Below are 26,895 nucleotides of genomic sequence, written 5' to 3'. Positions count from 1 at the left end.
TGTATTTTAAAAATACTACTATACACACTTGGCTAGTTGACACTTGCTTCCCAAAGGTGACCATGCTGGTCTCTCCCCACCCACTAGAGAGGGCAGATTCTTTGCAAAACTCACTGAAACGAACAAAACAATGATTAAAACAACTAAGAGCAAAAACACCAAAGACATTCCAACCAAAAAGCTGAAGCCAAAGAGGAAAAGGAATAGGTAACACACTGTTCTTGCCTTCAAGACACATACTGTTGGGTTAAACTGGAATCGTTTTCACACATTCTTTTCCTTTTCTTCCTCTTTTTTTTTTTTTTAACAATAAGATCTTGCTTAAGAAAGCACTTTTCTTGTTTTTCTTTCTCTTGCCTCAGTCTTCAGGAAAACTTAAAAATCGTATCTTCATTTCCCTGTTATTTTTTTTAACTGCAAGATTGTTTTCAAAATTTAGTCAATATGTTTTGCACACTTCTTTCGTCTTATTCTTGGTCGTGTTCAGCATTTGGTGAAGAGTTCACACCGTCCAAGTTCTTCTTTGCTATGCAGGTAAATTTGCAAATCAAGGGATGACAAAGTTTTTTAAAAATCAGTTTATCTGTGGTTTTGTATTTTCCAAGAGAAACTACCATTTTCACCTGATTTCTGCATCCATGTCATATTTCTTGAACAGGTTATATTTTTTCAACAACAAAAAGACCCATTTCGAACTGCTAGAAATATTTGGATTTGGGTTTTTTTTTTTCTCTTTCTTCTTTTTGATCATGGTAGTGATAGGAAAATAAACTCTACATTGGATATTTACTTTCTTTAGCGACAGAGAAGGAAAAAACAAAGGGAAAGAAAGCTGTAAAGAACTTTACAGTTGCAAATTAAACAAGAAACATTCTACCAAATAAAAATGTACCCTCTTTCCCTTATCCAACCTCCATCCCCACAAAGCAAAAACAGAATACTTACAAGTTAGCATCTGTGTATTTATGAGTGTCTCTCTGTGTGTATTTTCTCTCTTCTTTGGATTTGGATACTTTGAGCTAATTTGGAAGTGCCTGTTTGGTTGCCCACAAAATGATGCTTAAGAGTCTAAAGATGCATAAATTAGAAGCCTTACAATGGCAGAAGACGGTCATTGTATCTCATCTCTTTATGCGCTCTTATGGTGGGATCTAAGAGGTTTTTTTTTTTTTTTTTAACACTTTAGATGACGGAGCGAGTGAGGGGCTGATAGCTGGAGAGGACGAGGCGAGCCTCGCACAGCCCCTGGTTCCCCTCCCATCCCCCCTCCCACCAACTCAGCACCACATCCCCCTCCCCAGTTACACTGGACTTTGCTACGAAGTCACTTTAGGAAAACTGGGGTCTGGATGGGGAGAAGGGCGGAATCCTTCACGTCAAGTCTCCACGCCAGCCTTGGAGTTTCTGTTTCTGTTGCTCGAGGGCTGGGGTAACTGCCGGGATAGAGGCGGGAAGGATGGAGAAAGCAAAGGGGGGTCATCTTTTCAAGACACACCCAACTGCCCCGTTTACCTTTTTTGCCTCCAATATGGGGAGTGGGGGCGAGAGAAAAAGATGTCAATGACCATTGTTTGCTCGTTTGGGATGTTGCTCCGCCCCCCGAGTCTGTCGTAAACCTGGCGCCGGACTAACATAAACCCCAGATCCCGCAGCTCGGGGGGCTCGCCGCGCCGCCGACTCCTCGTCACAGGCGCTGCCGCCGCGTCCCGCCCGCGCCCGCCCCGGGCCCCCCTACCTGGCCGTCCGCCGAGCCATGTCGTTGAGCCCCAAGCACACGACGCCCTTCTCCGTGTCCGACATCCTGAGCCCCATCGAGGAGACCTACAGGAAGTTCGGCGGCGCCATGGACGGCGCGCCGCCCGGCCTGGGGGCGCCCCTGGGGGCCGCCGCCTACCGCGCGCAGCCGCCCGGGCCCCCCTCGCAGGCGGCGGCGGGCGTGCAGCCTGCGCACGCCATGGCGGGACACAGCGCGGCGGCGGCGGCGGTGGCCGCCACCTACCACATGCCGCCGGGCGTCTCGCAGTTCCCGCACGGCGCCGTGGGCGGCTACTGCAACGGCGGCCTGGGCAACGTGGGCGAGCTGCCCGCCTACACGGACGGCATGCGGGGCGGCGCGGCCGCCGGCTGGTACGGCGCCAACCCGGACCCGCGCTACTCGTCAAGTGAGCGGGGCCAGGAGCGCGGGACTGCGGGCAGGCGGCCCGTGCGGGCTGTTCCCGCCACAGCCCGGGCGCGGGGGGGCTGCAGCCCGGGGCCGGCACGCGCGCGGGGCAGGGACTCCGGGCCCCCGCCTGGGGCGCGCGGGAGGTCTCGGGGCCCGGGCCGAGGGCGCGCGGGGGGTCTCGGGGCCCCTGCCGAGGGCGCGCGGGGGTCTCGGAGCTCGGCTGGGGGCGCGGGGGTCCTGGGACGTAGCCAGAGGTTCCGCCGGCGTTGCGGCCGCGGCGGTGTGAAGAGAGCGGGGCGGCGGCGGCGCTCACCGGGCTTCCCCTTGGGCCCCTCCCCAGTCTCCAGGTTCATGGGGCCGTCGGCGGGCGTGAACGTAGCCGGCATGGGGTCGCTGACGGGCATCGCGGACGCCGCCAAGTCCCTGGCGCCGTTGCACGCGGCGGCGGCGGCGCCGCGCAGGAAGCGCCGCGTGCTCTTCTCGCAGGCGCAGGTCTACGAGCTGGAGCGGCGCTTCAAGCAGCAGAAGTACCTGTCGGCGCCCGAGCGCGAGCACCTGGCCAGCATGATCCACCTGACGCCGACGCAGGTCAAGATCTGGTTCCAGAACCACCGCTACAAGATGAAGCGGCAGGCCAAGGACAAGGCGGCGCAGCAGCTGCAGCAGGAGGCCGGCCTGGGCCCGCCGCCGCCGCCGTCCCCGCGCCGCGTGGCGGTGCCTGTGCTGGTCAAGGACGGCAAGCCGTGCCAGAACGGCGCGGGCACCCCGACGCCCGGCCAGGCCGGCGCGCAGCCGCCCGCCGCGACGCCCGCGCCCGAGCTCGAGGCGCTGTCGCCCAGCCCGCCCGCGCTGCACGGCCCGGCGGGCGGCCTGGCTGCCCTGGACGCCGCCGCGGGGGACTACGGCGGCGGCGTGCTGGGCGCCAACCTGCTCTATGGCAGGACGTGGTGACCGCGGGCGCCCCGCGGCGGGGTCCTGCCTGCGCCCCGAGGGGTCCGCGAGAAACTGCGGGAGCGGATGGGGGAAACTTACCGAAACGGACTCTTGAGTACACGGTGGTCAAACACGAACCATGGTCGTGGAGAGGGGCAGGCTCTGAACCTCTTTGCGGGGGGTGGGGGACAGCGACAGCCCCGGAATCGAATAATGTGATATCACGCCAGGAGGCTTTGAGGTGGCGATTTCCTCCTTCTAGAAGTTCCTAAATTATGCGAAAAGCTGGCTGAGTCCACATCCACCACGTTCCTAACCAAAGCTCTCCGAGTTTTACAAGTTGGAAACTTTGTTGGTCTTTGTAGCTCTAAAAATCAACCAGCTTTAACAATGAATCCTTTTTGAAGTGGACCTTATCTTGGGCGATTAATTTTCGAAGGGCCCCCCTTAAGTGCAATTTCATTAATGTTTGATTGAAAGTAAAGTGAATTGTAGCTCAAGGTGGATCATACACTTAGCAACATTATTGCAGAGGAATTATTGCCATTTAGGTAATAGAGAAATGGGATAAAAATAATCAAAATACTGCTTATATGGATTGATACAGCTTTTTAAATTTAATGATGATTTTTAAATGTCTTAATCATTATTTGGCAAATGAGTGTTTATTGCCCTAAAAGAAGATTCCCCCCGCCCCACAAAATGCAGCTCATTATAAGAAAGAAAGATTGAAAAATATGGAATCTGCTCTCCCCAAATCAATAGATAAAATAAATACATCCTATTTTTCTGTAGACATGCTCTTTCTAAGGTATTGGCTTATCTGAATTTGAATACCTTGAATACCTTGATAAGATACTAGAATCAGCAAGAGAAATTGCTAAAATGGACATCAATTAATTAATCTATATTTCAAAGCATGTCAAGAAGAAGGAAGAGAATAAGATGATTTACTGAATTGTAATCATGATGTAAAGAATAAGTAACTAAAATATTTATAATTTCTTCATCATATTTAGAATTTAATAGGGGTTGCACACCAATTTTCTTGGTGTTTTATTGTACAAATAATGTATTTACTCTAATATTCCAATTCATATTTCTTGTGTTCCAAATGGATATTTAAATATAATTTAAAAGAACCTTAAGTACTTTTTTTGTAAAAGTCAAGTGGTCATTTCCTTTTCACTAAGTTGTATAGGTTTTGTTTTGGTTTGGTTTTTTTTTTACATTAGTTGGCATGATGTGACAACACTGCTCAGTTTACTCAATTTAAATAACTGTTATTCAAGTAAAAATACTAAAAGCTGAAGAACATGAGCTTATAAAATGAATGAAAATTAAAAACATAATATGGATAAAGTGTGATTTATAAATGATCAAACAAATAGTTACCAGAGACCCTAAACCTCTTCTACATTTGAAGTTTTAGAATTACCATTTGAGGCTGAAACATTTTATTTTGCTTCATTGTTCTCGTGTTTTTCTGAATGTGCAAAGTGAACCCTTAGGGAGGTGTTTTAGAAGTTAAACTTGTACTTTCTTTAAACTGTATTTTATATAGTTAAAAAAAATAAACTCCAGTCCCTTTCACTGAGGGGAAAGAAACACTAGAGAAGCAACGGGATCAGCCTTTATCAAGGGGTTGTTTGGGAAACAACTAATTTTTAAAACATTTTACCTAAAAAGAAATAATTTGAGCAGAAAAATAGTATGAAAATGGTGCAATGCACCTACAGAAAATTCTCCCAATTTGGATTCTTGCATATTATGGATTGACTTTAAAAATGTTAACCAAGCTAGCATAAATATTACTGATGTGCCAAATTTCAAAATGCCTGTTTATATTGATTTGATTCCCTTATAGTAGTACCAGAATTCTGAAATTTTACTTCTAGAAAACGTGTTCTGCAAGTCCACATGGTTTGGGATTCTTCTTTTTTTTACAGCCCAATACTTAACAAAAAACAATAATAGCTTATGGACTAAGGACTTTAAGTAACATATTTAAAGAAAATAAATCTGCATGGACAGTTTTTTCCTTAATACTTTATTTTTGGAACAAAGAATCCCTTAGACTAAGTGAACTCTCTATCAAAAAGATCATTAAGAAGAAATAGCCTTTTTTATATAGTACTTTCTGAAAGTGTATTTGGTGTAGGCATATCTTTTTCCTTTTAGCGTTCCTGTAAGTAGTAGAAGATCCAAGCCAGAAGTAATTTATAGAGGGCTTAATATTCTACACCCAGAAACGTACTGAGTTTGTGTGTGCACATCTTGAAATTAGGATAAGGTTTGACTCTTGAAACATTAAAATAGAAAATGTGCTTACTATAGAATTCCACATGTAAAACAAGATCTTTTTTCTTCTTTTGCAATTAGTGCTTTGCAGATCTTTTATAAAAACACAAACGGCCAGACTAGGTGAAACTCATTAACTGAAGAGGAGGATAAGTATCTTCACAACCAAGAGGGAGGACTGGCGGCAGGGTCTGAGTGGAACAAAGCCCCTCAAAGTTTAGCAGAGGCCACAGCACAACTCCGTTTCAGAAATGCTAACCGCAGAGGTGACATTTTCCTAAATGTTTTGGGGTTTCATAATAATCTAACTTATCTTTTCCAACTGAGGCACAGAAGCCAAAACCCAGAACTGGAGATGCAGAGAGGAACTGCAGGGACTTCAGGTACTTGTCTGTAATCTTGGGCTGTAAATGGACGTGTGTGTGTGTGTGTGTGTGTGTGTGAGAGTGTGTGCAGTGTTGAAGGACACAGGAAGGGTGTTCTGTATATGGAAGGGTGGACATGTAACCGAGTTGTCTTCTATTTAATACTTTCCTTAGAACTAAAACCTAATCGTCAGAACAAGTAGTCGATCAGACTTTTTATCAACACAGATGTTGTGTTCAAACTCCATTCTGCTATCGATTGTTTACTTTCAATTTAAAGCAAATCAGAGACTCAATCCTATTCACTAAATGCAAGCACCTTCCAAAGACTTGCTTTGTTAGCTGCATTGAATACTGATGATTTAGAAAGACTTATGGAATAAATTTGTGAGCCATAATCACATAAAGACCCATCGATTGAATTTTTAGATTGAATTTTTGCCTAAACTAATGCATTAGGTGGTGGCAATATAAATTTCAGATGTAGTTCGAAGCATGAATGACATTTCCCAACTGTTCAACATAACACTAACATGTCCTGCATAAATCCCTGTACGTTAATTACTTCAGTTTTTTCTAATATGGCTACTTGCCATGCCCAAACCCAATGAGATAGGGAACTAGGATACATTTTATTTAAAAAATAGCCTCTTACTGCTAGTGAGATTTGATAAGCATCTGGAGAAGATTCAAAGAAGACTTGCAGACTGGGAACCACATCCACATCTGGTCAGGAACTCACTTTCTCCAGTAAGTATTGAGATAACTTTGTGATTTCAAGATCATTTTTATTATTTTTAAGTTAGGAGATAATGGAAGCTTCTGGGAGAGGTTTTTTTTTTGTTTCGTTTGTTTTTGCTTTAGAATGTTTACCTGCAGCTGAATGAAATGCCTATTTCAGTTTTTTTAAAAGTTCCATGTAACCTCATTTCAGTAATCGTTTAGGTGACTTTTGATAAAAGGTTAACCACTAATATTGCCTAATTCTAAGTTGTGCAAACTATTTTTCAGTAGTGAATAACTCTGTTCCTATTTCACACGCAAAAACTAAAGCATGTTGTCTCTTGGCCCTCATTTCATAAATACGGTATCGGGAAACAAGCAACAGTGTTCAACTTCACCCTGAGTGAAGGAGAAACCCATCGAGAATGGGCCGTTTGTTCTTTGTTAGTGTGCAGACTTTCTTCCTGGTTGGAAGTAGTAGAGCAGTCGATTGCCAGGAACAGTCTGGGGGACCTCAGCTCCAGGACCCTCTGGGGCGGCAGGAAGAGGCGTCCGACCGCGGGACGAAGCTTGACAGGCACTCTGCCGTCTGGGACGGGGACTCTCAGCTGGCTCTTCGGAGAATGTCTAACGTTTAGATTTCTAAGCATAGCTACATGCGGTTACGTTCAGACTTAGGACAGCAGTCTCGAAAAGACGACCATTTCTCCTGTCTCCTTACAGGTTAGCTGTCTGCGTTCGTGCAGGAAGTCGCGACGGTGAAACCGGGCAGGTCGAGAAGCTGCAGCGCCGCATCCGGGGAAGCGAGGGGTGGTGCTCCGCTTTGGGCCTGGCGGCGGCCGTGACGCGCAACCACCGTGCCGGTCGGCGGTCTGAGCTTTCCCGCGCCCAGCCTGCCCGACGCCGGCAGTCGCGGAGCTCCCGGGCCGGCGTGCAGCGGGGTCTGCGGCCGGACGCGGGGCCGTCGGGCGGGCCGGGCAGCGAGCGCCGCGAGGAGCGGGAGCCCGGGGCCCAGCGCTTCCGACCCCGCCCGGGGGGCGACCGGCCCGCGGGCCTAGGACCCGACTCTGAGGAGCAGGCGGTCTGTCCCCGCCGCGCCAGGCCCGCGGCTTCCGGGCCGCCACCGTCCCGCCCCGGCTGCGGAGCGGCCGCTCCCCGGGGCCCTGGACGCGGTGGAGGCGCGCCCGACGTCCAGCGCGCCCCACGGAAACGCGAGCTCAGGACCCCCAGCCCCACCCGGCCTGCCCCGACGTCTCGAGTCGTCACACGAAAGTTAACCTATCGGTCATTACACTTAATTTGCCTTCCTAACGCTCAACAGGAAGCTAATACTAGTTTGTAGATGGCCTTGTACTTTAACGTGCATTGCTGTATTTGATCTTTCAAAGGAAGACAACTGCTCATTAAGGGCTCTTAGAGCCACAATAAAATCAGGCTGTTTCCAGGTTCTAAGATTTTTAAGAATCTTTAATATGAGCCCCTAAAAAACTGCCCTAAAGACAATATAATGCGGTACAATTATTTAAAATTGGCCCGTTGACTTCACTCTTACATCCGAATATGGAGGGGATATTTATAGCTTTAAACATTTCAAAGTTCTAAAAAGCGTTGACTTGTTGAAATAACAGGGCATTTTTCTTTAAGAGTCAAACGTGGGGACAAGTTGGAGAGATGGAGGAAGAATAAGGAGAAAGAAGCAGGGGTGAAGTGAGGGTCCCACGAGCTGGCAGATGTCCTTCCAGCACAGCACCTGTTAAGAGGGAATCCAGCCCTCATGTTTCCATCAGGCTCTTTGCTTAGACGTCTTCAAAACAACACTTTAAACATTCATTTTCAAATTTAATTTGTTTTGAACAGTTACATTTAACTGTGAAAAAGTCAAGTGAAAAACTCAATTACTTTACTCGTGATAGCTTCCAACAAAACTGAACTAAACCAAAACTGAAGACCTGAGAAAACACAGGTTCTGTAGAAGTCTGGGTTTCGGGTACCTAGGAAGCTACAGTGATACATTTATATGGGCTCCTATGGTATATGCAATCCTTGATTTAGGTGGCTGTACATTTTAATATTTGGAATATAAATTAGAGAAATTTAACAGAAGGCATGATTACCACTTTAATGCATTGTGAACGTGATATGTAATGGTTGTGTTAATTACCAGTGGAGAGACTCTTGGTCTCAACAATAAAGGACCCTGCTCTATTCACCTATCACCAGCAATGACCTCAATAGCTTCAAAATACCTTTCTATTCAAGGTTAAGGTGGGATTTTTTCCACATAGGCTAAGATTAACAAGTGTGCCTTAACTGAATATTAAAACAATGTCCTAAATCAGAAGTTCAAAGAGAAACCTTATTTTACAATCTTAGGCTAGAGCAGAAAAATGGAAACAAAGCAGCAAGACTCTTGATATGGTGTCTAAATCTGTTGTGGCAAATGAAAACCCACATGGAAGTGTGGTGTGTAAACTCCAAGCATAAACTGAAGGAATTATAGTGTGCTTAGTAGCAAGAGAAAAAATAAGTACAAATTAAATCTATTATGAAATAATGCAAAAAATATGCTAAGGAGCATAGACTAATAAGCTACAAATTCAACTTTTCAACTTTTCTGAAATATTTAAAACAGGTCCTTTAAAACTAGAGCAGAAGTCTATATGAAATTTGTAAAATGTAAATAATTTATTCTCGCAAAGATGTTATTGTTAGCCAAATCAGTAGCTGACAGACATATATGGGTTGGCCGGGTTGTCTTATTGACCATATCCTCTTAAAATCTACTTCTTCATTGATTTTCTTTTGACATCACATTGTAGAAATGAATCATTTTCTGAAAAATTCATTAAAAAAATGCTTGGCCAAGATTTTCAAAGCTGAAATACTGTAAAAGAATAAGAACACAAGAGACCAGAGGTTTTTTTTTTCTTTTCTTTTTTTTTTTTTTTACCAAAGTCCAGAAATTTCTATAAGTACATTAATGAAATGTTTCCAAAGAAATACTGAACAATATATACTCTAGTTGGCTGAGGGTTCCAGCTCAAGAGTTCATACCTAATTCTTGTGCATTAAAAATCAGCATGGATCTTAGATGATCTAGAATACACTGTGTTTTGAAATCCACAGCTGGTTTTATTTTTAACCATAATGAAAAACCAGTATCCCTATTCCATCAAATGTGTTTTACAAGCAATAATAAATTCAGATCCACTGTATTATGCAACACATCTTTGGAAAGCAACATAAAACAGTGAGATCAGATTAGTAGAAATATACACAGTTAAAAGAAATACACAAAGTACTGTAGTTTTATTAAAAACTACTATTTGAGGAAGAAATCTTTCCACAAATAGCATAAAATTGTAGAATGATGAAAGGATTTGGGAAAGCTTTTACAAAAGCCTAATTCCAACTGTATCTTCCTGAAGGTGGTGGCAAAGGGTATTTCCTTCCTTCTCTGGGATATCCCTGAAAATAAGCAAAAGAAAGAGTTTATTTTATGGATTAACACCTCTGCAAAGAAATTAATTTTACATCTCTATGGAAAAACACACCATAAAGAAGCTGAATGTCTTAAAGATATATCACGTGGAAGGTTTCCATAAATGGGTGCTTTTGGTCCACAGCTTTATACAAAAGCTTGCTGCAAAGTTGGACTCTAGCACAAATGCTATCACTGAAAACTAACCAAACAAACGTTAACAGGCACTTAAGAAATTTCTCAAAATGCACACAAATGAACTGTAGTTAGGTGTTTTGTGTAAAACACTAGTGGTTCTCAATCTTCCCTACCAGTCCTAGCAGTAATTCAAAACACGTTTTGGTAAGGTACCCACATCATTTTTAGACATACTACACTAGGAAAGGCACTTTGCTTAACCAAGGAAAGAGCTTGCTAAGTTAGTTAAGGCCTAATGAACTATTAATTTTCGAGATTTTTGTTTAGCTATAAATAGTAAAGCATTAAGTAACACATTAGGTTATTACATAATCAATTACTGGTGACATTCATAACCTACCCTGGTATGCTTGCAAGTAACATTTCTGTACAACATAAGATAAATGTGACACATCTTCCATCACAATTCCCTTTCTAGGCCTCCAGGATTCTGAAATGGACCACATCCCCCCATGTTGTCACTCAGAGCATTAAATTATAATATGTATATGTGTAGACCTTCAAGGGCACAATGTAGGCTAAAGGCTTTGTTTAGTCATACAAACTTCACTAAAAATATAGTGACATCATAATTATATTGTTCTTAACAATGAACTTCTACAATTTAATAGTGCTTCAAAAACTGTGATTTAATAAAAAGTATCTCAGTGGAAAAGAGATTGAGGAAAAAAATGTATTTCCAAAAGGTCCTAAGAGAATTATAAATTTACCAATTGGTTTATATCTTCTAAGTGATTCAGAATTTTACCTACTGTAATAGCAGACAGTTCCTTTAAAGGGAAGATCTCCTCCTCTGAAGGAGGCAGGAAAGATGATGAACTGGGATCAGAAGTACAGGGCAGCCAGTCCCCAGCTCTGCTGCCAGATTGCAGGCGTTTTAGGGTTTCAGTTTTTGACTTAGAAAATGAGGTGATCGGACTAAACATTCTCCAAGGTTTCTTCTAGTTATAAGTATGCCTTCATTTCAAAAATATTCATTATTTAGATTGTCTAGTATCATCTTGACTCTAGTAGCATAAACAGTCTCCATCTACTGATACTAGTTTTAGAGGTTTTGGGCTGATAGTATTCAAAGTAAAATTATATGAACTGATTTTAATCAACTGTAATAAAATTCTCTCAAAAGACAATTAAGGGCCAGCTCAGTGGCGCAGTTAAGTACGCGTGCTCCGCTGCGGCAGCCTGGGGTTGGGATCCGGGGTGCGCACCGACGCACCGCTTGTCAAGCCATGCTGTGGCGGCGTCCCATATAAAGAAGAGAAAGATGGGCACAGATGTTAGCCCAGGGCCAGTCTTCCTCAGCAAAAAGAGGAGGATTGGCGACAGATGCTAGCTCAGGGCTAATCTTTAGCGCGCGCGCGCGCGCACACACACACACACACACACACACACACACACACAAAGATAATTAAGATGATTATTTTCTTGTAAAGTGATCAGAGGCTTGTAAGAATTTCACAAAAAAAGTGTAAAAAAAGATTTTTCCTAGCTGTCAGAGAGAGGTCTTACACAAAGGGACAAATGGCAAGAAACTGAGTTAGAAAATTACGATTTAAAGCACTGCAGAAAGCCTGTAGGCAACAGCAGGTAAGCAATTCATTTACCTTTTATTTATTTATTTTTTTGTGAGGAAGATCAGCCCTGAGCTAACAGTCATGCTAATCCTCCTCTTTTTGCTGAGGAAGACCGGCTCTGAGCTAACATCCATTGCCAATCCTCCTCCTTTTTTTTTCCCCCAAAGCCCCAGTAGATAGTTGTACGTCACAGTTGCACATCCTTCTAGTTGCTGTGTGTGGGACGCGGCCTCAGCATGGCCGGAGAAGCGGTGTGACGGTGCGCGCCCGGGATCCGAACCCGGGCCGCCAGTAGCGGAGCGCGCACACTTAACCGCTAAGCCACGGGGCCGGCCCCCAGATAAGCAATTTAAAAACCACTTCACATCACTGCAGGTGCCATACTCCATGAACACCACACACACTATAAACTGCAGCATTCTGATCTTGCTCTTTGGCAAGGATTTGATTAAAGAGCATGTAAATACTGGCCAGGGTGTCAAATGGCTGGGGGACAAACAGACTTCTCTCTTAAACATTGCTAAAACTGGATGCTATAAAGAGAAGGAAATGAAGCTTACATCTACTAAATCTGTCTAGGAATTATTATACTGATTCAATGTATAGCTATTAAATTTAGTAGAAAAATATGTGGAAAATTATGAAGGTGAGATTTCTTTTCATGAGAAAGGATATCAGATTAATCAAGACAGGAGACTTCTACATGAATAAAGATAACAACTGAAAGGACAGATTCTTACTTTCAGCTTCTATAAAATTATCATCTATTATGAGAGATCTAGTTTCTACTAAAACAAAAAGCAGTATCTTTAAAGGATAAAAAATGTATTTTGGTGGCCAACTATACTTGTGCTAAATATCACTGACTGCTATGATTAAAAAAGCTTTTGGATTGGAAATTCTTCAGCACCTTCAAGGTATAAGCTATCTAGTGAGGCAGACATTCACCCTATATACATTTTTAATGAGGGACCAAAGTCCAGCTGAGGTACTCTATCAATATCTTATCCAGAAATGTTTTTAAGAAAATATGGAGTCCCAAGAGGCATGGCTAAGTACAAAGTAAGCAGTATGCTTTTCATCCCACAGCCCACTTTGTATCACCTGTCTCCCTCCACGATCATCGCGTCTGGGTGGATACCCTCCGGGTCCAGCTAGCATCTGGTACTGGTTTGGCTGGAAGGCTGCGTTTTGGGTTTGGAGCATCCGGTTCCATGGCAGCAGAGGTTCAGCCCCAACGCCTCTGTGGAAAAGTATCATGTTTGCATTAGAAGCCAAGCCTATTATATAGCCAAAATTCTAAAACTGGCAGCTATCATCTTCAAATTTTAGGACAATCCAATTTGCCTGGATCTGTCCTATGGGACATGCAGTATCAGAGTGGCCTTTATGTCCCTCAGACTCAGTGTAGTCTAACATGTTTCATGAGGTATCAGCATTTATTAACAAGGGCATTAAAACTCAACTGAATCAGAAAGATCTGACTTAAAAAAAAACATTTTATTCATTTTCAATTGTGAAATTTCCTTTTTGTTCACTTAAAGATTTGAACCCAAGATCACCAAGCTGGCTACATTTAAGATGCTATCCAAAGAGTAAACATGTGTAAGACAGGAGAATGAGGCTTTATTTTAAAAAAAAAAGTCCAGACTTGTTCTTGGAGTTCATTCTTTCTAGTTAATTGCAGGTTGCAAATGAATTCTTACTGCTGAGTATTTTGAATCTAGGATAGGGGACTTGGCTGTTTTTTCCCATCCATTATTCTGCTCAATATGTCAGAAGGTCCGATCAGGAGGAAACCTTTTCAAGTTCTATTGATGTAGCTTTCAATTGACCACGGTGACCTAGCAACATGAGCACTAATTGGCATGGGCTGACTGGCATTTGGTGTACAGTTTACATGGGAACACAGATTCAACAGCTATTATAACCCAGTTTGCTGGCCCAGATTACTAGTCAAAAGAAATGTTTTAATTGTCTTCAAGGGCCTATTTTAACTTTGCAGATACAAAGCAACAGGTATGATGTATTAAATCATAACTTAATTTCAAACTGTCACATAAACAAAGTAGCAAAGATATACCTTCTAAAGGCAATCGCCATTTAAGACTTAACTCTCTCCTTGAGGCATTTTCCTCAACTTTCATTTTATAGAATAGTCACTACAAAGAAACAGAAGCAAAATTCTCCAGTATATTTTAACTTTAAATTTGCTAAAGCACTGACTAGCTAGTATTAGCTATAACCATATCAGCATACAAATTTCACTTCCTAGGTCTTAGGGAAAAAAGCCCAAAGTTGGGCTCATTGAGTAATGCATTCTTCTGACAGCTATTCATGCCTGAATCCATCCTTTCTAACTCCCACTCTCCTCCCTTTACTTGGAGCTTGCCTATTTCTTTTTTTTTTTTTTTTAAAACACCGGAGATGATTATTTTTGTGTGGTGACTTGAAGAACAGCTCTCTGAAGAACTCTAGAAAGGCCAATGCCATTCTTCATAGGAGTGAAACTAAATCTCTAATAACATAATTTGCTGTAACTGAATCAAAATAAAAAATAAATCTATATCAGAAAGAATATGTATATATTCAGGGCTTTTAATTATTTTTCAAGTTCATTATTAATACAAATACATTTTAGCAAGAATGCTTCATCTGGTTAGCAAGAACAGGTCCATGCAGAGACAGGAATGGTCTCTTCTGGTTCCTGTAGGAGTAAGGGGTTAAGGTTTGCACTGTGACCAAGGAGGCTCATCAAAACTGGGCCATTAATGCAAAACATATACCAAAAATGCAACTCACACACTGTATTAACTGTGATCAATTTTTCTTTTCAGTTTTACAATGATAAAACTCACTCAGCTGAGTTTCAGGAAAATCTGCTGGTATGGATAATATATATTATAAAATGCAACGTTACATTATTTTATGTTCTAAAAACAGGTTAGGAACAAAGCCACAGTTTAAAAACACAATGTTCTCCTTTTTGTTTGAAATGATTACTTAAAATGTTTTTGACAAAGATAATTTTTATAAAAATAATTTAATTAAAATTAAACAGAAAGAAGAAAAGAAGAAAGACATGTATCACCCTCTTTTGCTTTTTACTGGCAGAAAGGCCTTTTATTTTCCACAAGTTTATCATATTTCTATACTAATTATATTAATTTGCAAATACTTACAAACTGAAATTTGCCTTGGAAAATACATTTTAAATCCGGAATGGAAGGCTGAGTTTGATACACATTTTCACTTTTTAAACTTAGTAGCTATCGCCTGAGACAGCGTGTCTGAAGTACTGGCATCGTGGATGGCAACAACATTCTTAAGTCTCTAAATTACTGTTTTGGAAAATAGCTAGCAATGTGAAGTAACTGCTACTAATTTGGATATTTTTAATTTATACATATGGCAAATCAGAGTTTTTAAAGAATTTCCATGACTAACTGAGCTTAACACTCATAAGTTAAAAACTAAATGGCCACCTTGGATATGGTCAGAAAAGAAAAGCCTCCACTGGCAAGAAGAACACAGACAATGGTGCAGAACTCAGTGATGAAAAGAACTCACATGCGGGATATCTCTGCTTAACATTAACACTACTAACACTAGGTTGTCTTTGTGTGGGGAGACAAGGTGGATGTGTTCCTGTTAAATATATAATATATATATATAATTTTTGGTGAGGAAGACTGGCCCTGGCCTAACATCTGTTGTCAATCTTGCTCTTTTTGCTGAGGAAGATTGGCCCTGAGCTAACATCTGTGCTCATCTTCCTCTATTTTGTATGCGGGATGCCGCCACAGCACAGCCTGATGAGCGGTGCGTCGGTCTGCGCCCAGGATTCGAACCTGCAAACCCTGGGCCGCCGAAGTGGAGCACGCGAACTTAACCACTAAACCACCGGGCCAGACCCAACTGTTACATTTTTAAATGAAATAAATATATGGATTTTAAATAATATCTCATAGTAGGAAATAATTGAAGAAGCAGTGTAGTTTAGGGAAAAAGGTATATCAAAATTTTCTTTTCTAATAGGGTTTTCAACCAAACCCTCAAAATAGCATAGTGGAAAAGTATTGAACTAAGGATCAGTAAAGCCTGGTTCTAGTAAGAATTCTACTACTTACTAGCTGTGACATCTCAGCAAAGCCAAAGTGACTATGAGTTCACATTTTCTCCTCTATGTCTTGTAAGGTCAGAATGGTTAGACTGACAAGCGCTACAGAAATGAGTGATATACAGTATTTGCTAATAGGTGAATGGAGAAGTTTAGGATGGTTGAATTCAAACTTTGTTTTCTTTATGAATAAATGGTATATTTCTTAAATGACCACGACTTAAGACAAAAGAGACAATTCTATTATGCTCACATTTAACTTTTGCTTTAAGGCATGATTTTAAGCTTCTGACCAGAACTAAATCAAAAATGTCCCTAGAAAACCTGTCCTTAACCTGCTGGGTTCACAAAGTCAGTCAGGATAATACTAGTACTTGGCTAGGGCAGAAGAACAAAAAAAACAGTGGATATTAGGACAATGGTGATGATCTTAGGAAAACTTCTGTGTACAGGGAAAGAAAGCTGTTGGGACTGAAGAAAGAATGCCTCAGAAGTGGAATCCTTAGTTCCTTTGAAGCTCCTATGGCTTTACTGTAATATCATGCTCAGAGTAAGTACTCTGATGAGTTTTCTTGGAGTGAAAAGTTTCTTAGTGAAGAATGGCACGAAAAAGAGACCTTAGGTAAGCTACTGGACTTCTGTGTGCCTCAGTTTCCTCATCTATAAAAATAACAACATCAACTTCAAAGGATTGCTAGGGGGAATAAATGAAGTCCTTATTTCTAAAAGCATGTTACCACAGTGCTGACATTTCATAAGCAGATGATAAATATTAGTGACTATTAATAATATGGGAAAGAAGTAAGCAACAAAATGGGGAAACCAAGTCTTAAAATCAAACTTGACAAATGTAATGCAGAAAGACAGTTATTTAGAGTGAGATAGTTCTAATGTGATAATATATGTAATTTAGAAAAAATTTACCCCTTACTCATTTGTTTGAAAATGGTGCTACCCTGAGGATGTTAAAGTAGTACACACAGTGTGCTCTGAGTGCTTATATTGAAAACAAAACATAAATATAGGCATGATCAGTCATCTTAAATTTAAAATGTAGCTTATAGTAAGTAGTTGATACTATTAATAAACAATTGAATAACATGATTTCCTTTATGTTCTTCAAGAAAATAATGAAGTTTTGGAGTCTCTAAAGAAGGAGTTTTCTTAAAGGGGGAACCGCATTTATAACCCTGTTCTTAACACTTGATGCATTTCAGATGTGAAGAGATTAGACTGCTAAAACGGTAGAGGAGGGGAGAACAAAACAGATTAGAACTGGGAAGGCAAAGAAGGAAGCCTTACTATGATGAGGCTTAATTCGTTTTAGCATTTACTGATGCTGGCAAAACCAGTATGAAATGATGGATTTTAAAGCTGTCCTTAAAAAAATTATTCTACAGATGTTAATACAACTATTCATAATATGCCTAGCTGTCTTGTCATGTAGAGACCACCTGACTTAGGAGCACACAACTTATCAATGAAAGAACACATGTCAAACATCCCTTGTTATTAAACCATGTCACATTCTTCCTAGTCCGTGGTACTTATTAGACTGCAGATCCCATAATCCTCTTCTGAGTCCCTTCTGCGTTTAATTCAGTTCAGTCTTAAGCAGTTGAAACTGTTTTCAGAGGCAACTAATAACTACTGACCTACAGTGACACTGCCCTACAATAGGCTTGTCAGCTCTGAAGAAGTTGTACCAAAGAAGCTGATTAGGACTTCAAGAGGTTTGTAGCAAGAATCAATGGTTGGTCTGTACTAATGCTGCGTTGCCGGCACAGAAATGATAAAAGTGGAACACCATTAGTTATGCCTCATTAAGCTGCACAACTCTTCTAAAAAGAAATTTGTTTAGCCTGACCAAAACCTAATACAATTTTAAGTTCTCTGTGTTGCATTTTTCAGGGCACCTGTATTTTATTCTTAATAAAATACAGGCCAAGAACCAAGAAAAGTAGGAAAGTATATAAACATCAATCTTTTACTTCAACGTGTTAACCATCTATTTTCCTAGAGGACGGGCACAAGAGAAACTGTTTAGAGGGAGGAAGGTATATTTCAAACCATGGAGAAAGCCCAAACCTCAAAATGTTGATGTGGAAAAATATTTAAAAGTCATGTTTGCTTTAATATTACCTGTCAAATCTTTGCGGCTGGAAAAGGGGAGGAGGACCTCGCCAGGAATCCTGGGGCCTCATATCTGGAAAATAAATAGGGAAGGGTTAAACAGAAGATTTTTAAAAGTAATCACATATTAAGCTACCCACATATTTTATAATAAAAAATTCTTGAAAAAATTCTGAGATAGACTATAAACCAAATAAATTACCATAATTATACACAATGAAAATGTAAAACGATATGAAACCATCAGGGTCAGTAAATTTTATTTTTCCTTTGATAACAAAACATAGCTTTAGAAACCTTGCTCATTAAACTTATACATTTCTCTCACTCGCTATGTATGCGTGCATGTGTACGTAAAGGTACATATATTTTTCACATTTACATTTTAAATGCTGTACGAAAGGAAGGCATTTAGGTTTTTTTCCATAAATACAAACTGAATGAACAGTAACTTAGAAATTCCAAAATATCCCCCCTAAACGTGTAAACTGGAAAGGAACCTTGACTTACCTAGCTATTATTACATCAAGTGGAGAGTACAGCATCTCTCTAACACAGGCCAGAAAGACATGGTGATACAGGAACCACCACTTTTCTATTGTTTTCTACTAGTCAAAACTTCTCCTGTAACACAAAGCTGAACTAGCAACATCTCACAAGACACAATTAAACGGCTGCTGCTCCTCCACACAAACGGGATACAAGGAACACCCCACAACACCGGTCAGCTGGGGCGCTCCACAGCTCAGCAGGCCGCTATCAACCAAGCACCACTCTGGTCTCCAGCCTCACAGTCACCTTGGCCACCCTTCAGCAGGGTCTGCGTGTGACCTAATTAAAACAGCTGGCTGCAGGAGCTGTCTAATGAGCTCACTGTGTGAGGAAGTAACCTCCTCCAGACTCCCGAGACCCAAGGACAACAAGGCTCACCATAATGTATTCAGGCTCACAGTTTAATGGAAACACAAACTAGAAACACGCTTTTCAAAATTACTTTCTTAAAGGAAAGAAGAAATGAAAGCTTATCTCTGGTTAGGAACCAAAAAAATGCAATGTGGGTAGACTTAAAAGAAAGAAAAGTAGCATTGTGCTTTAAAAAGCCTCCGAAAAGGAAAACATGGTACAAGTAAAGATTCTGGCTGCTCACAATGATTCCAGCATCGAAAAACCAGCTACTTCCACTCTGGACTTCCTCCCATCTCAACATGGCTGACAATGACAGACTGAAGAAAGTTTTCTAAATGGACAAGCTACCCCTGGGGGAGCAGCTGTGAAGAGTGGCCATAGCCTGCTGCCCCTTGGTCCACGGTCAGCACAAGGAGTTTCCAGCAGCCAAGGCCACAAGATGCTTCTCTCAGAAAGGAGCAAGGAAGCCCTCACTACCATTACTTCCACACAGAATCCCATTCTGAATTTAAAGAAAGGTGGTACCTCTAGCCAATTTGAATTAAGTGCCTTTTTTATCTCTCAAAACCAAACTAGTAGTAGTCAAACTGAGGAACAATGCTGAGGAGGTTTCACTGTGGTCATTAGATATTCAAAACCTAAATGGAAACTCAGCAAGCTAATTGCCACACAATCCACAGAAAACAGGGCAGGAAGGACCCCTAGACTAGGCCCAGAATAACTTCAGAATTACTACTACAGACTATACACTATAAGAAAATCATAATCAAGAGGTAAAACCACAAAATTCTTACAAAAACAGCAATCATTTCATCTGTGTGGTTTATTTCTATGGAAAAACGTAAGATATACTTACCTCAACACATAAAAGATTTTCAATGATACCATTTATGAGAAAGCAAGCTACTAAAAGTAAAATCAGTGTTTGGGCCACTTTTTCTGATCACTGCTTTGTTAAACTTGGAGTCCCTGGTCTATTCAGATATCGTACAAAAATGAGTTTACTGAGAACTGGTTAAAATGTTGCCAGAGTATTTTATTTTAGTGTCTCACATATACAAAATTAGCTAATATAACAAAAGCCAAAAGAAATACAGTGCATTTCACTCTGACCCTCGTCCAGCTCTGTGCTTCACATGTCCCAGAATCACTGTGGTGACCCTGGACACATGCCCCTTGGTAAATCATGAAGACTTAATTTTGTGATTCTGGCTCCACGGTATCTTTTTATATATGGTATCATCACAGAATACGTACTCTCCATGGCACTGACAGAGGCTTCCACACAGGATCCCTAATAATTTAAAATTGAATGAAGAGAGTAAAAAGACACATCTACATTAAGAAAAGCCTTCAGAAATGCTATCCTAATATTTTATGGAAAATAAAGGCAGAAAAAAAGCTTGTATATTTTCTCCTAGAAACAGTACAAAGGGAAGGAAAGTCATCACTATCAGGAATACGTATTCATTAGATTCAAATTTATGCTACATGTTAGATTAAGCACACCAATATTTCTAAGTAGAAGTGAATGTCAAGTTCATTGAGCATAAATGCTTTTTGTGGAGGGGGGATCCCTTCTCAGTAGTCTATGGACACACCCATAAGTGCCTAGACAAATGGTAAAAGCTCCTGTTCCATCACTTTTGGTATACCAGGTGCTTCCCGCTCTATTTTGCTTTTACTATTTCTCTCCTCCAGAACAATTTTTTTCACATAAATAAACGCCAGCACATGCAAAATCTATAGTTTTTTGTTAAAATCTAAGCAAATTTTCTAATATTTAAAAATTCTGTCACACAATTTTTAAAACATCTCTTGCTTTCAATCCAAATAAGAAAAATAAGAAGGATCAAAGAAAAACTTCAAGGCTACTTTTAAACAAATCTCTTAATGTGGCTATGAACAATATATACAGCCCTTAAGTATTCATAAAACAGAAATATTTCCTGGCTGATAAGTAATGAAGTGGAAGGTAAAACAAACATTACCATTCATTTGTATGGCTCTAACAGAAGATCCATTTGAGAGGGAAAAAAAAGTTCTGAGATAGTGAATTGCACTCAGAAAGCTACAGGTGAGAGAGGAAAAATGACAGTTAATTTTTTCTTTTGGTCTTTAAAAACTTATCCCTTTTCTAGGCCTCTAAGGCCACATAAACCAAGGCTTCGCCAATAGCTCCTCAAGTGACAATTTACCTAATCAGCATGGCAATCACAGAAACGAGTCCATGTTTACTGATTGCACTAATCAAAAATCACTTTTCAAATGCAGCTAATTGACAAGTTTACTGACTGAAATGAAGAGAAGTGACATACCAGGTTCTCTGGGTTGCAGAAATGAAATGCTTTATTCACACTGAGTACTCAGGGCTGCACTTGACTCCAACAAGTTATCAGTACCCAATTACGTATCAGCCAAAAACTGACACGTCAAAGACAAATCAAAGAGCAACAGTAAGAAACACCTACAGCAGAAACTGGACAGAGAGTTGGCAGTTTGACCAAATGGCCTTTCTAGAGTGTAATTTTGTACCACATGAAGAAACTAGCTATAATACTAAAAACATTTTAAAAGATTAATTAAATGGTTTAGATCTCAATTTTACTAAAACAAACTATTTCAGACCAAATTTTTAAGCTCAAAATTCTATAAAAGGAAAGCTGATTTTTTTTATCATTTATGTGCTAGGCACTGTTTCAAGTGCTTAGTAACTTAAACTCATTTACTGTGGATATTCTGTGAGATGGGTATTCTCTGTATCATTTTAGAACTTTATTTATTTTTGTGTGTGTGAGGAAGATCAGCCCTGAGCTAACATCTATTGCCAATCCTCCTCCTTTTTTTTCCTTTTTCTCCCCAAAGCCCCAGCAGACAGCTGTATGTCGTAGTTGCACATCCTGCCAGCTGCTGTATGTAGGACGCGGCCTCAGCATGGCTGGAGAAGCCGTGCGTCGGTGGGCGCCCGGGATCCAAACCCGGGCCGCCAGTAGCAGAACGTGCGCACTTAACTGCTAAGCCGTGGGGCCGACCCCCTCTGTATCATTTTAGAAATGAGGAAATGGGAGTACTGACAAACACCTGCCTGAGATCACAAGGCTATTAAGGGGCAGAGTGAAAGCCAGGGGGCTAGGTTCTCTCAACCACTCTCCACTACACTTTGCTACTTCAGGTTTCACATGCACTTGCACCGCTGGTTGAGGTGACTCTTCATGTTATTTTATTTCAGGAGGACCAAAGGAAAACCACCTCCTCAATCAGGAGGCTCAGAAGCTTAGGGTTTCAAGAAGGCAGGATTAGGGATTTAAAAGCCACCTTCAACATTTCCAAAGTTTATAATTAACATTATTCCATGCATCTAATTAAGACCAGAAGGAAAAATAAATTTACTTAACACATACACTTTGGTAGTAAGCATCCTGACAAACATGGATTCATGGCAAGAATAAGGTCTTGGTTAAAACCTCTGAAATCATTGCTCATTTTATTTTTTGTGAGGAAGATCAGCCCTGAGCTAACATCCATGCCAATCGTCCTCTTTTTGCTGAGGAAGACTGGCCCTGGGCTAACCTCTCTGCCCATCCTCCTCTACTTTTTTATATGGGACGCCACCACAGCATGGCCTGACAAGCAGTGCCTCGGTGAGCACCCAGGATCCGAACCCGGGCCACCAGCAGTGGAGCGCACGCACTTAACCGCTACACCACAGGCCCGGCCCTGTGAAATCACTGCTCTTTTTAAAAGGGTAATACTACCCTACAAGATTCAGTTACTCCAATGAAATACTACTCACCCATAAAAAAAGATGAAATTTTGCCATTTGCGACACGGATGGACCTTGAGGGTATTATGCTAAGCTAAATAAGTCAGACGGAGAAAAACAAACACCGTACGGATTTCACTCGTATGTGGAAAATTTAAAAACAACAACAACAAACAAACACATAGATACAGAGAACAGATTGGTGGTTACCAGAGGGGAAGGGGGAATGAGGAGAGGGAGAAAGGTAAAGGTGGACATTTGTACAGTGACAGATGAAAACTAGACTTCTGGTGGTGAACACAATGTAGTCTATACAGAAGTCGAAATATACTAATGATATGCCTGAAATTTACATAATGTTATAAACCAATGTTACCTCAATAAAAATAAACAAATAAATATATAAAATCTCAAAAAAAGGATTTAGTATTCAAAAGAAAATATAAATATAAGGGATCAGATAAAAATTAGAACAGGATACAGATAGAGAAATATGGATAGATAGATGGATGGATGGACAGATTGATTGACAGACAGGCAGGGATTAGTTCTTCTGTCTGCATAAATATGAAATTCAGAGGTCACAAGAGACCACAAAATAAATATCCCAGAAAAGTCTTAACAACAGTAAACTAAAAGAAAACAAAAACCATATCATATGTTGAACTATGTGTAAAGAGTACTGAGAAAAACATCACAGAACGTGGGATTTCCTTTCCTGATAGTCAGCAGCATTTGTCTGGGCTTATCATACAACTGTGACCAATTTACTACTCCACAATGACCATTCTAGATTAGGCCAGTTATTTATCTGACACATCTCTTACAAAAGTATCAGGGAATAATTTGGGTTTTTTTGTTTGTTTTTTATAATTTTATTTATTTATTTTTCCCCCAAAGCCCCAGTAGATAGTTGTATGTCATAGCTGCACATCCTTCTAGTTGCTGTATGTGGGACGCGGCCTCAGCATGGCTGGACAAGCAGTGCATCGGTGCGCACCCGGGATCCGAACCTGGGCCGCCAGCAGCGGAGCGCACGCACTTAACCGCTAAGCCACGGGGCCGGCCCAGGGAATAATTTATTAAACAACATGGTTGCCTTCCAGGAAGTCCAACCTCACAACCCCAAGCTTTTCTAGGTTCTCTTATAACCAAGGTCAATTAAAATTCATTCACCTATCTAATCCTTCTGGAACTTTTACATTTTTGGCTTATATGCAGATGATTCCCAATTTTCTCTCTCCAACCCTCTCTCCCCTCTCTTGAGCAAGTATCAGACCCATATTACTAACTACCAGCAGATGACTTCAACGTCTTCAGGCACTTCAACCTCCACAAAAACCAGACTCATCATACTCGTCCATATTCCTTTACCCTCCTGGGTTTGCAAATTCTATTCAAGGCCTCATGAGTCACCCAGGTGCCCACAGTGCACACATGAGCCTCATCTTGCATCTTCTCTCTCCCTCACTTAGCACATTCAATTATCCAGCCCTTCAGTTCTTCCTCTCCTACCTCCTCCACTTTGAATCCACTTTGCCATAGATAGTTCAGACCTTCATTCTCTCTCCCTAACTAGAACCACCACCAAGTCTTTTCTAAAACCAGAGTTGAGCTTCTAGAAAGGAGATGTAACTGCACACTCTACTGCTTAAAAGAGCTTTAAAAAGCTCTTACAAATAAAGAGAAAGACTCCCACACAAATTAATAAATCAGCAAGGGACAAGAACAAGCCATTTATCAAAGAAAAACTGATTAGTAAAAATATGATCAAAGCACAATTTAAAAAATCATATCTTAAAACCAAGATATATTATTCCTTGCTTAACAAATTAGAAAGAACTTTTAAAAAATGATAACACCTGGTATTGGGGGGAGTTGGGATATTAGAAATTCTCATCTGCTGCAGGCTACAGGAAGTATAAACTGGTATATTCTTACCTGGAGGTTAATGTGGCAATATTAACCAAAAGTCTAGAAATTCAGCATACTTTTTGATCTAGCAATACCACTTGTAGAAATTTAGCCTACAGTTAAATTAAGAAGGATATCTAGCAATATACTTCTAAATAATCCATGAGTATATAACAAAACAAAATAGACATCAGAAAATATTATGAACTGAAGGATAATGAATATGACACAAAACAAAATGAATACATGACACAAAGCTGAAATGATAGAGGGAAATTTTTACAGCACTCAAGTGCATATATTAGATAAGAAAGGCTACAAATAAATTACCTAAGTCTCCATCTCAAAATATTAGAAAAAGAATAGCAATTTAACCCCAAAGAAACTACAAGAGAATAATGAAGACAAAAGCAGAAATCAATTAAATAGAAAACAAACATACAACAGGAAAAAGATCAACAAAGCTAAAAGTTAGTTCAATGAAAAGAGAAAAAAAAAAAACTAAACCAATAAAATTAAATAAGTCCTAGCAACACTAATCAAGAAAAAAAAAAGCAACAATACATATTACCAATACCAGGAATTAATTTTAAAATCCTATAGTCATTACAAAGATATTAAGAGCATATCATGAACAACTCTGGCAATAAATTTGAAATTTTAGAATAAATGGACACATTTCTACAAAAAAAAGGGAGCTTAACAAAACCAACACAAGAAGTAACAAAAAAATCAGAACAATCTATATCTACTTAAGAACTTGAATCTATAATTAAAAACCTTCTCATGAAGAAATTGCTAGGCCCAAATGGCTTTACCATTGAATTCTTCTAAGTATTAAGACACGACAATAATCGTACAGCAACCCTTACAGAGAACAGAAACGTAGGAAACACTTTCTAGCTTGTCTTATGAGGCCACAATGTGTGAAGAAAAGAAACTTATAAGTTAACCTCTCTCGTAATACACAGATGAAAAAACACCCACAATATACTGACACACAGAAGGCAGTGACATACAAAAAGGAACACTATATCACATCCCACTAGGCTTATTTCAGTAATGCCAGGTTAACAGTTGAAAATCAATCCATGTAATTCACCACATAACAGAAGAAAGGGGAAAAAAAAAACTTTACCATCTCAACAGATGAAGGAAAAGCACGTGATATAATTCAGTACCCACTAGAAACAAGGAATAGAAGGACACTTCCTCAATCTAATAAAGGTTATCTATAAAGAAAAAAGAACTACAGCAAACATCATTTTTAATGGTGAAATATTACAAGTTTTCCCCTAAGATTGGGAATGAATGAAACAAGGATGTCCACCATCACCACTTCTACTGAATTACACTAGAGGTCCTAGGTAGTGCAATAAAGCAAAAAGATCAAAAGGCAATCAGATTAGAAAAGGAAAAAATAAAACTGTCACTTACAGATGACATGATTGTGTAGGCAAAAAATCCAAAATAACATACAAACTTTCAGAATAAATGAATTTAGTAAGGTTGTTGGATACAAAGTCGATATTAAAAAATCAACTCTATTCCTACATACAAGAAAGCAATTGGAAAATGATATTTAAAAGACAATACTACTTGCAAACACATCAACTCACATCAAATAACTAGGAATATTTCCTTTTGTCCTCAATTTTTTAACTTGTTCATTCCTCCCATCCCCACCTTCTATGAAAAGATGTTAAATATAATTAGAGTCCCAGCACTAATCCTCAGGTGACTCAACGTTTACAAGTCACCAGGCAGAGAGGGCCACTTGTTTCTTGCTCTAAGTCAATCCCTACTTTACAAAACGTATTTCCTATTTTTAATGACATAATTAAAATAAAGAGATTCTAACTGGAATAGGTTCTAATCAAAGTCTCTTTGTAAGTATAAACAAATTACATCTAATAAGAGCTATAACAATGGAAAATGAGGAGTTATTCAAAGTAATAGAAGGGGAGAGGGGACCCTACTATTTGAAATAAAATGCACAGATGCTGAGAAGAGTTGTCTGTTTCTAAAGAAGGCAAACCAAGAACTATAAAACTGCAGGCCCCTAAAGGCACGAAATTCTTTATCTCTGGTGTGACCTTGATAAATAAAAAGAACTTTCTGACTTCTTTCTTTCCCTTATTGTTGGAGCACGGTCCTGCAGGCTGGAAGAGGACCTCGTGGTGGAGCACTCAGATTTACATGAACCTTACACTGAGTGATTTTCCAGGAAGGGAGTCCATGGCTTTTAGATTCTCATATGGGTCTACGACTCCCTAAAAGTTAAGACCCACTGATCTAAGCAGCATTTCCCAAAGTGTGG

At 40.4% G+C, this 26,895-nt stretch overlaps 2 protein-coding genes across 5 annotated transcripts in view; one reads left to right on the top strand and one right to left on the bottom strand.

Annotated features, from left to right (window-relative positions):
- The first annotated feature begins 1,741 nt into the window (after positions 1-1,741).
- NKX2-4 (NK2 homeobox 4) lies at positions 1,742-3,115 on the top strand. Its single transcript, XM_058562161.1, has 2 exons — positions 1,742-2,162; positions 2,505-3,115. The coding sequence occupies exons 1-2, from the start codon at positions 1,754-1,756 to the stop codon at positions 3,113-3,115; spliced, it is 1,020 nt and encodes a 339-aa protein (XP_058418144.1). The 5' UTR covers positions 1,742-1,753.
- A 6,661-nt stretch (positions 3,116-9,776) lies between these two features.
- XRN2 (5'-3' exoribonuclease 2) overlaps positions 9,777-26,895 on the bottom strand; it is a 79,625-nt gene continuing 62,506 nt past the window's right edge. For all 4 annotated transcript variants that reach the window (XM_058563328.1, XM_058563331.1, XM_058563330.1 and 1 more), the window contains 3 exons: positions 18,002-18,065; positions 12,844-12,982; positions 9,777-9,954 (listed from right to left, as the gene is read on the bottom strand). In XM_058563328.1, coding sequence (XP_058419311.1) covers positions 9,889-9,954; positions 12,844-12,982; positions 18,002-18,065 — 269 coding nt within the window. In that variant the 3' untranslated portion in view covers positions 9,777-9,888. The remainder of the gene's footprint in view (positions 9,955-12,843; positions 12,983-18,001; positions 18,066-26,895) is intronic.

Source organism: Diceros bicornis, chromosome 19, assembly GCF_020826845.1.
Source record: "Diceros bicornis minor isolate mBicDic1 chromosome 19, mDicBic1.mat.cur, whole genome shotgun sequence".
Lineage (NCBI taxonomy): Eukaryota > Metazoa > Chordata > Mammalia > Perissodactyla > Rhinocerotidae > Diceros > Diceros bicornis.
This window is presented reverse-complemented; position numbering and strand designations above follow the sequence as displayed.

What these genes read in the sequence shown, in the direction of transcription:
- NKX2-4 (XM_058562161.1), top strand. Translation starts at nt 1,754, where the DNA reads ATGTCGTTGAGCCCCAAGCACACGACGCCCTTCTCCGTGTCCGACATC. An exon ending in GGACCCGCGCTACTCGTCAA is followed by an intron (nt 2,163 to 2,504) that starts GTGAGCGGGGCC and finishes GCCCCTCCCCAG; the next exon opens with TCTCCAGGTTCATGGGGCCG.